At 36.1% G+C, this 15,291-nt stretch overlaps 1 protein-coding gene across 2 annotated transcripts in view; it reads left to right on the plus strand.

Annotated features, from left to right (window-relative positions):
• The window catches only part of KHDRBS2 (KH RNA binding domain containing, signal transduction associated 2), a 536,095-nt gene that overhangs the window by 273,810 nt on the left and 246,994 nt on the right, over nt 1–15,291 (plus strand). For both annotated transcript variants that reach the window (XR_005056018.2, XM_036998403.2), the window contains exon 4: nt 11,474–11,620. Coding sequence is in view for 1 of the 2 variants with exons in the window: in XM_036998403.2 (XP_036854298.2) it covers nt 11,474–11,620 (147 nt within the window). In the remaining variant the exon portion in view is untranslated. The remainder of the gene's footprint in view (nt 1–11,473; nt 11,621–15,291) is intronic.

Raw genomic sequence — 15,291 nt, forward strand, 5'->3', positions numbered from 1 at the left:
TGCAAACTCTGAAAACTTTTCTTCTATTGTTTTTGTTTATTTTTGTTCTCTCTTGTATGTTTTCTCCTGTAGAATTCCTGTTGTTTTTACATTAGCATTCCTGGACCTATCCTCCATGTCTCTGACATTTCCTTCATGACTTGACTCTTTTTTTTTAGCTATTCATATACTTTAATTTGCTTTAATTCATATACTTTAATTAATCTTTCCGGACAGAAATTCTGATTTCAATCATTCTCTCCTTAATTCAATCTACTGAATTGTTTCAGTTTTAGTTCCCCTAGAAAAAGACAGTGTGGCAAGATTTAGTTATGGGAAGTTTATTTGGAAGGACATCTCTGGAAACCATAGTGAAGGAGTGAGGAAGTAAAAAAAAAAAGCAAATGAAGGAAACCCATGTAATGTGCCTTCTCAAACAAGTTAGACCTGTGAGCAACCGAAGCTCATCCTGTTGGGGTACTCTGAGAAAGGAGACTGTGCAAGTTACCCCAGCTAACAATTGAGCACTCTGGGGTATTTATAAGGCAACCCTTCCCAATCCCTAGTTGAGAGCTGCTACTAGAAAGGGTTAATTCCTTGTCATTTTCTCCCTGCTACATGCATAAGTAGGGCTGTCTCTCATGGGCAAACCGAACCCTCTGACAAAAAGATCAATAAATGCTGGTTACATGAAGAGTAAAGCAAGGGGATATGAGGAGAATATCAGTGGATATTTCTTTAGAGTATAGATATTTATTTAGAATAGAATAGTAATCAATAGACTACTATTTATTTCAGTGGGTGTTGGGGAAATATAATCAAAAATAAAATCTTCTTCCAGCCAGAACTCCTTCCACAAGAGTAACAGAGAAAAAAGATATTTTTATTATTGAATAATCATTAAGCCAGAAGGTGGTGGACATCACGCACATCCACTAACACATTAAAAAGATAAAGAAATCTCACTTTTACATAGCCTTGCAGATACAACCCATTACACATTTGTTCTCAACATGAACAGTAACTACTCCTTAGGTAGGTCTTTACAGCACCATTTGTCACACCGAGTTCATCCTAACTTTACCTGTTACTGGGGTGACCGTGTGTGTTAGCAAATTGGCTCCATCCAAGGGCAAAATGAACTTCTCTCTTTATGATGGAAGGTAGTTTTGCAACTTGGAGCAAGGCTCCCTCCAAAGTTATACTCTTACTCTCCCACCAAAACTGGGAGACAGGAATGTTGTCAATCCTGATGCTTACATTTCAGAGATGGCTCCCATGTCCTTGAGAAAGACATTTCTAGGTCATAGAGCTGACAAAAAGCCTATCTAGTCTTCAAAAGGATTTATATTCAATTTAAAGAGAATAGAAGTTCCTTATAAATCACAAGTTTTCTAAAGTTAAGAGGTCTGAGATAAAGGAGGAAGAGAAATATCTTCCTATTTTTAACAAGGAGAATTAAGCCTCTTATTTTTTTATTTGTATTTGTTCTTACCTTGGAAATCATGTCTTTCAAGGCCATAATATTTTTGTGCCTGCATTTTATCTCCTCACCTGCTTCCTAAAATGTGTTTATTCAAGTGTGCATCTTTGTCTTCCTGCAATTCAATTGGCATGTATTCAGATGGTCTGCCTGATTTTCCTGTCCATGGCCTGCTCGTACTGTATCTTATTATTTTACTTGTCAGCTTAGATATGGCTGTTGAAATCAAATAGTAATGAAGGCTTCCCATAGTGAGCAGAAGACGGAGGGATTCCCACCGCTGTCAGCCTCTGCTCCCTGGTTTCCCTGATGTCTCCTGGCCTCAGAAGCAAGGCATGCTCAGTGTACCTCTTGGTCTCTTCTCAGCTTTGGAGAGCGAGAGCCAGCATGCCCACATGTCCTTCCCCCACCGTCCACAGATCTCTGGATGACAAGTTCTTCCCAGGGTCCCCTCCCCTCTTTCTTTGTCTCACCCTTGGGCTCCAACACTGTCCTCTGAGTGCTTTCACATTCCCTCGACAGTTACAGCTGCTGAACCTAAACAAAGCCCATTTACATCCAGTTGGATGTGGAAAAGAAAAGGCTAGAGACGTGTGTTTAGATAACTGATTCCCAGATTGTTTTATTCTTACAAAATAACTGTTTGTGAGTATCTTAATTACTAAGCAAATGACTTTTAAATAAACAGTAGATATGTAAGTCTTCCATATGTTAATTCAGAAGGAGGGCCTGTGGGTCTTCCTATAAGCTCCATTTGGTCAAGACTGATTGTCTTCTTTTTCTTGAATAGTGAAATAGTCTTCGATTATGTGGAGACACTCATTTCACTGTTTTGGACAATACTACTTCATAGCTTGAGAAGTTAGACAATTCTTGATGTAACCTGGAGTATATGATTTGATTGTCCCGAATTGAGGTTCATACCCTTAGTAAACCCTCAACCTCCAAACTCAAGCATAAGGAATCTTCTGTTTGACCCCATCTTCTTACCTGGTTTTAAAATCCTGACCACTAAAAAGTATCATCCTTGATTCCTCTGATGCTTCTGGTACTTTGCCTCTAGGTAGTGTTACAATGGTGTGCAGTGGTGAAAAGATTCCTCTCCTCTAGTTGTTTTGAGTATGAATGGCTACAGCCTGGGAGAGGTCTTGACATATTCGACTCACGCGAGCTGGGATTTGTAAGTGAAGGTGACAAGAAGCAGAGGAGCTCTTTAGGATCCAGTCATTACTTCTCTATCATTTTATGAAATCCATTTGCACAAAAAGCTTTTATGTGGATACATTTTGGACAACTAATTTGTACAGCCAGAAAAGAATTTTCACATATGTATATTTAAAAATGCTTTTAAATTGGTGATTCAGGCAAATCCCATTCAGGCCAGGGGATAAATAATGAATGTGTGTTTATTTGAATTCCTTGATGGAGAAAGCTGTGCAGACAATAGACTTATTTCTGAAGAGGATTAATGTTAAAAGAAAGTTCCCTGGGGCATTAAGAGAAAAGCCAGTAAAAAGCACTCTAGTAAATTATAACTCTGAGGATAAAATATGACAGTAATTGTTAAAGTGAAAATCAAAGTATAAAACTTGCATGCACTCTTTATCAGGTGTTTTCAATATTTTTCTTCTTATTATTTAATTTATTCCTGTCACTGAAAGATCTTCACCTGGGAGAACAATTAGGATCTTTGAATACATTAACTCTTTCAGTTCACATATAATTTTGTATATTGTTTTCAACCCTAGATATTTAGCATAATAATATTTAGCAGTAGTTGTATTCAATTAGTGCTTACGATGTTACTGCTGTTATTGCTATCATTATTTTATAGGTCAGGAATTTAGTAGCTCAAAATAGTGACGTCACTTACCCAGTTGTACACATTTTTAAGAGCTGGGGTTTTAACCCTGACCATTGTGAAGAGAGCACGAGCTGTTAACTGCATGATATGTGGCTTTTCAATGTTACATGATCCATGTGACATATTGTAGATTATAGATATATAATTTATTTGAAAGTTAAAATTCAAGAAAGTGCACATTGGTGATGTTAATTTAATATTTCCTTATCTTTCCAAAACAAGTCAAGTTTTTGGCTTAGAGTAATTTCCAAATATAGTTCTCTAAAAATGTTATACATTTAAATTAATAATAAGTAAACTAACATTGAATTAATGCACTCTTGGTAACATCAAAGCAACACTTACTTTGAAATTTTTGTAATTATAGACTTTCAAGTGAATTTTATGTTTATAATAATAAACATCCATTAACATAAGAGTGTGGCTTTGAAATAGAGCAGACCAAATTCAAATGTCTTACTTACTGAATAAATGCAATCAAGTTACTTAGCTCCTCTGAAAGAAAACCTTCAGCTTTTTCTAAACATTTATTGCCAGGCAGTACTTGAAATTTATAAGCTTTACCTCATTTCATCTTTACATTAGAGATCTAAAGCTTTTTTATAAATCAAGAAACTAAATATCAAAAAAATTGGTACCTTTTTTCTATACTATCAATGATAAATATTAGAACTATGAATTCAAATCTGTATCTTCCTGATGAAAATCCTTTTTTACTTACACTGCACCCTGCTTTCAGTGCCAGGTAAGTGTGGCATTACACTTACATAGAGATTACATAATCTCTATGAAGATTAAATGACTAATATATGTAAAATATGCAGAAGCAACCTCATTGTAGATGCTTAGTGATTAACATGAATAGTTGGCATTTTGAATTTTGAATTTTCTTAGGAATATATCTTATTTTTAATATTAAAATTCTAAGTAGTAGGACTGGGATGCCAACATGAAGGAGAGTCGACATGGAGATTCAGGAAATTCTAAAGCTATGAGAACTCTTAGACATCATCGTGTCTAATGTTGCCTATTGTTTGTAGTTTAGTGAACTTGTGGAACAATATTCTCTTACCTGGAATTTTTATACTTAAGCTGGTCTAAGTAGAGCTCAGGTAGGTGAATGGGATGAGGGACAATCCTCATTTTGCCCATGAGCCACCTTTCTGAAACCTTCACGGATCCACATAGCACCGTTTGAAAATTACCTCTGAGGTAATCTCATCTCGTTTTGCAAATTAAGACACTGAGAGCCACAGGAGCAAAATACTTGCTAAAGTTACAATTAGTAGTGGAGCTAAAACATGTGGCATCTTGTAAGTCCTGGTTCAACAACTTCCTTGGACCTGTGGCTACAGAAAAGTGCCTGCAGGAAAGTTTTAATCATTGAGATTTGTCTATGGACTCTAAAAGTTGCTATGACTGATACCTGGATGCAAAGATTAAGCACTGTATTTATACAGCTATTGATTCTAATAAGAACTAGCCTAATTGAATTTAATTAGCCTAATAAGAACTAATTCAACTGCCAGTCCCATTTTCCAGTAAGGTAAAGCCATAGGGGGGACTAGATAGGAGAGGCTGTTTTCAAAAAGTCACTTATTCTAAATACTTAAAGGTTTGCACTGAGGTACTCTTTTGGGCTACAAGCTTTCCTTGTTTTTTTTTTTTATTTACACAGATGGTGCTTACACTCACAGAACAAATATTGATGTGGTACACATTGCAATTGCTTAATTATTTGGTTACAAAATTAATTATCACTGAATATGCATGCATATGATCTATATATTGTTATTCATTTATTATGAGACCTACCAAATATACTAATAATTTGGAGGTATTTTTCCTAAGCTCAAAAGAAAATCATATTAGTAAATATAGTTCATTCTATTCTAATTTCTCAGGACAATAAGTGGTTGATTGAATATTTAGAGAAAACCTTAGCATAAGCCACAGAATGAAGATATGTTTTGATGGTAGAAGAAAAATCAGCATGATTTTCACCCATAAGTAATTCATTCAACAAGAATTTATTGAGATTCTTCCATATGTCCTATAAGATATACCTGTATATGCAAAATAATTTGAGAGATGGGAAAATGATGCTGCAATTGACCTAGGAACAAAGTATTGTGAAAAAATACTACAAAAGCTATTGAGAGTACAGTAAAATTTAACCTACAGGTTATTGGTCTGGAAGTTTTTTTATAACTAAAAAAGTTGAACAGGGAATAAAAATATAATAAAATACAGTAACAATAAAAGATACCACAGATATACAGAAGTTTGGGAACAAATACCACTGATTCCTGGTTTATAAAATTTAGGTGCTGGAAGCTTGACTAGTCATCTTATCTTGGTTACTACCTTAAATATTTTATGGAGGAATAAATATTTGGTAAATCTGATGAGAATAAAGGCTACTTCTTTAGTTAGATGCTTAAGACAATACATATATGCCATCACATATTATGTGTACATGTAGATGAATATGTCAGTGTTGAAAAAATGATGAGAAGGGGTGGGGAATGAGTCAGATAAGGTGAAGAGGTCAAAGAGATCCAAACTTCCTGTTATAAAATAAGTAAGTCATGGGGGTGAAAAGTTCAGCATAGGGAATATAGTCAATAATATTGTAATAAGTTTGTATGTTGGTAGATGGTAACTATAGTCACCATGGTAACCATTTCATGATATATATAATTGCTGAATCACTGTGTTAGAAACCTGAAACTAATTTAATATTATAGGTCAATTTCAATAAAAACATTTTTAAGAAATGATGACTAGGACATTAACTCCGTGACTCGGGTGTTCTCTCTGCCGGTGGTGTTGGTGATGGGGTGACTTCAGAAGGCTCTGGAGAAATATACCAAACTGTGGTGCAGCATAAAGGAGGGATACATGGTCTCCATCGTATTATGCATGATTTATAATCATTCCAACTAGCAAATGATGATCACCACTATGGCTTCTAAGGAAAGCAGGGACAATTAACTGGTGTGCCCTTTATCTCATTGAGCTCCATAATGAGCTGGGCATGTAAACTTGAGAAATAGCATTCAAGAACTAAGTTACTCTGTTTAATAGAGGTGAAAATAATTTGAAATTCCCTAGGAAATTCCAGGTGGGAGGAGAGTGTAATACAAAAATCAGAGATGGAACAGAAAAATAATAAAATTGTGTAGTGAAGCAGGAAGGGCTAGGGATGAGAGAATGAGGATGTTTTGAGTCATCTGTGATGAGATTATTAGCATGAGCACTTTGCTTTGTGCTCTGTCATATTTTAAAAGAAGTCTGTGTCACTCATAAATGACTTTAAAAGTGAATCCTTTAGGGTGTTATAAGAAATTCTGAATTTTATAATAAGATTGGCCTCTGAGAAATCCAGAGACCAAATGGCTGGATTCAGGGGCAGAGCACAAGGAGACCTCTGATCCTGTGTGCTATTTTGAGACATTTGCCTTGAATCACCTGAACTAAGATGAGATGCCCAGCTGTGAGCTGACTTGAGTCCCTACCGCAGGGTGGAATCATGGTCCTAAATATGCTGTCCCACGGTTGGATAAATTGCGTGGGGAAATAGAGACTGACCCTTCATGAGCACAATTGTTTTAGGAATACAACATGAATATCCATGAGAAATTATACAAGCTAATCTGAGCACAACCTTAAAAACTTCATATGAATTCCTTGGTTGGAACTGATGGTTGCAAACAGAGTTGGGGAAAACAGTGTGATGTGAGATCACTAGCATTTTTAAATAAACTTTTCATATGGTAGGAGATGAGTGAAACCCTGAAAATAATAGTTTTCACCCAGCACAGATGGGCACACAGCTCCTAAGGAATAAGAACCTTTTGGGAGAAGGGAAAGAAAATTCCTGGCAGATGTGCTTAGTGAGTAAAGGCCCATAATCTGCTGTCGGCTGCCCTGGAGAGCACAGAGCTACGTGAGACTGGCTACCAGGAAATTGCTGGGAGACCCCTGGGCATAATCTTCCATAAACTAGAGATGTCCATGGGGAAATCTGGATGTATAAAAATGTACTTCCACTCAAGTGCCTATATCAGTGACATACCTATAGTGATTAGGAGCTTGACCTTTTTTCTGAAATTACCTGGATTCCAATCCAGTTCTGTGATTTTTAGTCTGTGTAGCTATGGAGGAGTTTCTCTCACTGTTCCATTGTTCCCTCATCAGTAAAAGGAGAGAAATAACATTATCTAGCATAAAGTATAGTTAAGCAGATAAAATTAGATGATACATGGAAAGTAGTTTACGTACCTATGACTTAAGAAGCAATACAGAATCAGGACCTCTATTCCATTACTATTATTAATGTGAAAAAAAGACTTGAAGAAAATACACTGAAATGTTTAACAGTATACCTTGAAAAAATATTTGTATTTTTTGGTGTTTTCATGTTGTCTTCAATAAACATGCTACTTTAAATTAAGGGGAAAATTTCCTAATTGTCAAATTATCTCCAGGTCAGAAACATTCTTTTACAGAAGATAAAATACAAATGATGATGCCTGAGAAAAAGTTTCCATAAAAATCCTTGTAATGTTCAAATATGTGAACACCATTCAAATTAGACACAGCTTAGAGCTCTGCTATTCTCTATATAAACACTGACATGTTTACTTATGCTTTACCTTAGGGTATAATACATGGGGAGTAGAAAGTTTGGGGATATGTAAAACTAGATTTGATATTCCCTAATGATGTTGCTTAGAGTCTCTTTTGTTTTGCAACTAATAATTTCACTTAAAATAATTAGCTCATGATTCCTTTGTAGTGATAGCTGAATACTATGCATTGTTTTTTGAAGGTCAGTGGTTAAAGTAAGTACCCTCAGTGGAATAAATATACCTTTTTCATGAAAAACTAAATAATATCAACTGAGAGTGCACTCTTCTAAACAGAATTTTGAATCATGTCAAGCAGATTCATCTCGTGTGTCCATCTTATATTCTTGTGATTTACTCCCTGTACCCTTTTCTGTGCCTTTTTTGGCTGGATATTCAGTCTTCTGTAGTCTTGGAGGACTGTAGTAGGAACTATTCATTTCAATTTACACCCAACATTTTTCTAGCATTTCCAATTTTTGGAATCTTTTTCTCTACTCTTCTTGTTATTATGTCCCCTGTTCTTCCTACCTACCAGGGTACTATGGTCTTTATAATAAATATGCAGAAAGATTAATTGGACAGAAGCATGAAAATACTGCTTTCCATTCATAATAAATGTATCAGATAATGCATTTATTGCAAAGATAAACAACTTTTTCCCAAAATTTATTTGAAACTCTTGTTTAAGAAATCCCTCAAGATACTGTATTCAATTACTGTAAACACATATAAGGGATCCCTTACATGTATTTGCACTCATTGAATACACAATACAGGAGAGCTGTGAAGTCTCCATGTATTCAAATGAAACCTGGTGCTTTATGCTTCAATCCAACTTGTGGGGATATCGCATTGTTTTCAAAAGTACAATTTGGACATTCTGGAAAACTATTCACCCCAAGTAGATTTCATAATGGAATGCCATTTTAACTAGCCCTGAATGAGGATGAATGCAAAGACAGTTCACTGTCACCCAGTGTCCTTTCTCACTGTTTCGGTCATAAGTGCAGCCCTCCCATTTTAGGGGTCTCATGGCTGCTCAGTCCGAGACGAGATGCACAGTCTCCATTTGCATCCAAGGCTGCCATGTGAGCGACTGAACTCCTGCCAGAGAGACGTGAGCAGAGATGTAGGAAACCTTTCACAGATGTCCTTGAAAATAAGATTTTTTTCGTCCGTGTTTTCTTTTCCTTTCTGTGGAGTGGAATTCAGAAGTGATCACAGTCTCCTTCCTCAACACACATGAGAGCAACCTCCTGGGGGCAGCTGGTGCTGAGAGCAGGGACCAGGATCCCAGAATGACTGTGCGGGAAGAACCCCCTGCTCTGGGAGCCGCTTACAGCTTGGACTTTCCCGTGAGAGAGAAATAGCTCTTCTACGTGTGCCAGCCCCATTTATTTTGGTCTCTTGCAACAGCCAACAAAATACTACTTGAGGATATAGGAAACAATATTTTTTTATAATAATCAATTTGTATAGCATTTTTTACTGTACAAAACATTCTTCAGTTTCTCAAAACTCACAAAATTCTGTGAAAGAAGCACTATTACCTTAATGTCACAGATGAAGAAGCTAAAGCTTAGGAAAGGTGGCTTTGTCAAATGTCACCCCAATGAATGAGTCTAAATATAAACACTTCTCACGATACAAATCTAGTTTTAACAACAACTGGTAGTAGCTACCATAGACACTGCTTGTTAATGTCTCTTCTCTGTGAGTCTATCAGTACTGCCACTTTACTGAGTCCTGGCTGGAATCCTGACTTAACCTTTGACCTCTAGTAGGTTGCTTACTCTCTAAGGACCTCAGTTTCCTCATCTGCTTATATAAAGGGTGGGCAGACGCGTGTTTTTTAAATAGCAAATTGCATTTACTTATGAACATCATCAGTCTATTGGCTCAACTGCAGAGATACCCAATCAGGCTTATTTTATTTACATAAAATAATCTTTAAAATACATATTAAATTCTTACTGGAATGCCACAACTCATAGTATGCAGGTCTTACACAATTTGGCTAGCAAGTAGTCCTTAGTAATGAGCAGAAAATCAGTTTGGGTTGTATTGAGAAAGGGACAATATCCGGACACCTCTGATTGAACTACCCCAGCACTTAGGCACAAACAACACTGACCCCAGGGTTACAAGCAGCTTGCCTCCCAGCAGAACTCAAAGAGGGAATACATGTTTACTGCACCCTGTGGGTGCATGTATGTTCTGCATCTCTTCTCCAAACTGAGCATTGGACACTAAGAAAAACCCTTTTCAGTGTAAATTCCTACGTAGAGATAAAAAGCATGCTTAGAGAGGTGGACAGTGGGTTCCCTGACTGGAAGGTGCTGCTATTAGAAAGATTGGAGTGGGTGAGAGATGTCTAGGAAAGCAGAAATCAATAGCAAATTTGTTTTTGTTTACCCCATTTAGATCTAGTCATGTTACTTTTCCAATTTAATCCCCATGTTTAACTAAAAATTACTTTTTTATTTTTATCCTTTGAAGTTTAGTGAGACATCTCCTAATTTATTGCAGAGGGGCTCAGGAAAGAAGAAAACATAATTGATATTATTTATGTTAATTCTTTAACCAAATTTTCCTTCCTTGAAATACTAAAAGAATGCAAATCTGGCTGCAGAGAGATCTGTGCTGTAGTCCCAGCTTTGCTGAAACCACGTTAAGTCTTTTAAACCTTATTTTCTAATCTGAAGTATGTGAATAATGTGCAAGGTTATGCGAGATTAGAGATGATATGTGTAAAATACCTAGCACACATTAGCAGAGTATATGGATCATACGCTGATTTGCTGTGCACCTGGGCTAAATTAATCAAGCTTCAGTAATGGCTTGGGTACAGGACTGTGCAACAAGGGATCTAACAGAAGTGTGTTGATGATTAAGCTGAGGATATATGTAGCTCGTGCAGAATCAAAACCAGCATAATGCTTACCCACCATTCCTTAACTTACTCCTATTGGCCCAAATGAGGCAGCAGTGGTAGAGAAGACGTGGTTATGAAGCTTGATCACGGTCTGGACCAGTGGAAACAAAAGCTGGGAGATCCGCCATGGTTTTGCATGCATTAGTGGTGAACTGCTGACCCTTTCACCGCTTCTCAAAAAGTAGCTAGAAAGTCTTTGTTTTTTTAAAGGACAATGATAATCTTTAGTTCATTGTCTGCAAAATATTTTGTCAGACACCAATACAATCCTTTTCTTTGGTGTACACTGAGGAGTTAAAGGCATTCTGTAAACTTTTTTCAGGGGGTTTTAGCATTTTCATTTAGCTGATTAGAATCTGTTATAGATGATAATTATGCCAGGTTTAAAAAAAATTATTCAAACACTCAACAATGATTTTACATCTTTAAATGTCTTATACCAGATTTTTATTCCTCAAAGAGCTTCTGCTTAAAGAAAATTTGCTTAGATTATGCCCTTTTATCATAGTCTCAATAAATGTTAAATCAATGCAAAATGAGTGGATTTGTATTTCTAAAAATAACGTCTTTCACAGGAAGAAGAATTGAGGAAGAGCGGGGAAGCCAAATATGCCCACTTGAGTGATGAGCTTCACGTATTAATTGAAGTGTTTGCTCCGCCTGGGGAAGCTTATTCACGCATGAGTCATGCACTGGAAGAGATTAAAAAGTTCCTGGTTCCCGTAAGTGTTTTTCATTTCTTAAAAGGATGTTTTTCATCAGTTTCTATTAAAAAAATGTGCCTTTGATCGTCACTGACTTTTTAGAAGCAAACGTATATTGCAGACTAATTACTTATAGAGTTGATATGAAAGTAAAATAAAATAGAATACAGAATTAGCATGGAGTCTGGCATGTTGCTACATAATGATGATTTGACAGCATTATTTGTCTTCAGTACGTTACATGCCTTGTACCAGTTCATCCCCATGAAGAATAAGACAATAAACACATAAACACAAATACATAATTGAAGTTGTATATTTTCCCTTTTGTGTTTTAATCACTTTGTATTTGACATGTATTATCTATAATTAATTAATAGAGAAATCATTTGTAGTTAGAGTGGGAGGGGAGAGAGATTAGAAATCTAGTATTTATAAGAAAATAATGGTATTATTTGAAACTATCAAATGTATTTTTATGTGATGGTATGCCTGGTACTGGCTCATTGCAGAATGTAATGTAAAATAATCAATATTAATAGAGCCAGACATTTGTCAACATTAGGCAAAAATTGGAAAAATAAACTCACTGCACTATATGAGAGCAATAAAGAATATTCATTTAGTAAGGTGGTAAATTCAGATTGCATATTGAATAGAATTCTCTGCTGATTTTCTAAGAACCAGAGAAAAGTTGAATGAAGCTTTTATAAAGGTTGACAATTTAGCATTCTAGGAAGAGGTCATTCATACAGAAATCTCGGCATCAGGTTTTGAGCTGGGAATAAGATTTTTGGAAGAGAATGCTGAGTAAAGTTTTCTGGAGTGCCTACACAGAAGTCTTGGGCAGAGAGAGAGAGAGAGAACTAAGATTAATCTATGCAATGGAGAAACACCATAGATTTCCAAACTAAGTAATAAACTCAGAGGAAATGGTAGGTAAAACATTGATTGGCAGTGATTTTGAGAATGGGAGGAAAAAAAACAATTTCAGAATGTTAAAGCATCAAAATCTAACCACATAGCCTATTTATATGCCAGTTTAAAAATTCTATCATGACAAGGTTATAGAATAACCTGTGATTATTCCCTAACTTTATATGCACACAGAATTTCTGCACAATTTATTACCTGGTGCTTATCTGAACCCCTCCTTAAGTAGATCTCATATTTCTGAACAATGAGGATGCTATATTCTTTCTTCCTTGTGTGTGTGAACTAAATCCTGGTGCTATTGGGTAAACAGTTTTACCATGTTTAACTCAGATCAGACTTTTGGTGACACAGAGGTATTGCAAAAGGCTAGGACTACCTGTAGTACTCATTTCATGACAAAAGACAAGTCTTCTAAATTCTCAGAGCTTCAGCCTATTCAGCTTTAATAAGAAGATAATTATAATTGACTGACCTCTATCACAGTTATTGTGAATAGTAAATGGGGTAATAAATATGAAAGGGCATAGAAAGTTATAAAGCACTATATAAATGTAATAATTTTGTATTTGATTTTATTGTTATGGTAGATGGAATCTTAGAGTGACTTTATGAGATGAAATATGTAAGATGAAATACTATTTCATTGCTATCTGTATATTGGGCCTAGGCTGTAAGCTAGGTTAAACTTGCTTTATTATAATTGCCAGTAATCCATATCTCATTTACTCACTTCTTAGACCTAATGATACTTGTAATCACTTCATTTATATCTTCTCCACTGAAATGTGCCCTCTCACAGGGCAGGGCTGGCTGTGTCTCTCTTGTGTTCCAATGTTCAGACTGGCACAGTAAGTGTTTGAAAGTCTGACTGATGGAATGGCGAATAGCCTCAGCAATTATGCAGAAGGATAAAACAGCGATCTTGGTCACTTTTGGGACTAGATCAATGTGCTCTGCAGATCTGGATCCAGATGAACCAAAACCTTGGCCGTGTGACCCGACGCTGCCTCTTGCTGTGCTCCAGACACGCTGGTCGCTCATCCCACACTCCAGGCTCATGTTCATTCTGGGCCTCTGAAGATTCCTCTCTAAAATATCAACACAGCTATCTTCCCGTCATTCAGGTCTTGGCTCAGTGTTAGCCACACAGTCTATAGTAGCCTCCTTACCTTTGTGTAATGCTATTATATTGCGTTGCCAGCATCACTGGCCACCCAATCTAACATGGCAATTTATTGTTCCACCATGCCCTAGACCTCTTCACTTACTTTATTTTCCTCAAAGCTGTTATCACCTTCTGATGTACTCTATTTCTTAACTTAACTTGTTTATTGTTAGCTTCCCTGCTAAAATATAAATGTCATGAGACAGGGATTGCTGTCTAGTTTCACTGTTTTAAATCCCCCATTTTAAACTATGCCCATCACATAAGCACTTAATGAATATTTTTTTGTGAGTGAATGCATGATTGAGTGAATGCACTTTTAAAAAAGAAATAACTTTTCTGGTACCTCTCAATGTCATATTAGCAAATTTTAGAATCAATCAAAGTTCTTCTGTTTAATAGAATTTCCCCATTTGCCTTGCTTGTCTCAGCCTCAAGCAAAGGGTAGCATTTGGCGGCTTCCTCCATCACCAGAAGCCCAAGAGGGATGTATGAACTGCTACTTCTTTATTTAGTATATGAAATCACTTGGTGACCCAGGTTTCTTTTGACATTTGATATTTAAGTCCACAGAAATGCTGAACATATTGAGACATTAACATTAACTAACATTATAGGTGAAGAATTCTAGCCAGTAAGGCACAACTTAGAAGGCTGATGTACAGTAGAACTGGAATTCCGCAGCCTTCTAATTCCTTTCAGAATATAGAGTGTCTGCCCATGGCTAGAACTTCTTCCTCCCCTTCTTCTAAGTTATTCAACATTTACACAACTTGTTGTACGTTCACGGATGATCATCATCGATGACTGACAACTTTAGAACATAATTCCTCAAGAAATGTATAAGTGCTGTAAGATGTTGGAAACAACACAGTTTCAGGTCTTTAAGTAAAATGTTAAAAACAAAAGAGTTATTATTGCCCTCGGGAAAATTTCCAGCTTGCTGCTCTCCATTCAGTCACTATCGCCTTATCAAAATGAGTAGCAGGTCAGTAAAACATCAATAAATCGAACCTTCCTAATTTTAAATCTCTAATGCTTTGAGCAGGTGTTATATTAAAGTTTTCACTGTATTTGCTAATTAGTCTTAAGAACAGATTAGGATTGTTAAATAAAGAACATGACAAATAATGACAAAGGGATATAACATCTTAATGTTTGTCTCAATGTTAATGACCTTCTCTTCCCTTTATAAGCTCTAAAGGGGTAAACAAATACTGTCATTATCATTTTTTATAATATGCCTTTCTTTTTTATTTTAGGCATTAGGGTTGCCACATATGGTCGTGCAGGTTGTGCCTTACACAATGCGAGGGGGCAAGTGACATTCACATCATAGTTTGTGATGACACCTCCTGGTATCCCTGAATACAACTTCCTTTTTCCCAACCCCATCAGCAGATTACCATAAAGTAATAATACTGTATTGTATTTCCTTAATTGACAGACTCTCACCTTCAATTAAATTGAATTAGTAAGTATTTTTAATGGTTAATAAAGAACTCAAGATTGAAACATAATACATTGTCTCATAATTAGAATTTATGAAGGTTCAGTTCAAATCCTGCTCACTGAATCTTCATCCTTT

The sequence above is a fragment of the Manis javanica genome, chromosome 16 (assembly GCF_040802235.1).
Source record: "Manis javanica isolate MJ-LG chromosome 16, MJ_LKY, whole genome shotgun sequence".
Taxonomy (NCBI): domain Eukaryota; kingdom Metazoa; phylum Chordata; class Mammalia; order Pholidota; family Manidae; genus Manis; species Manis javanica.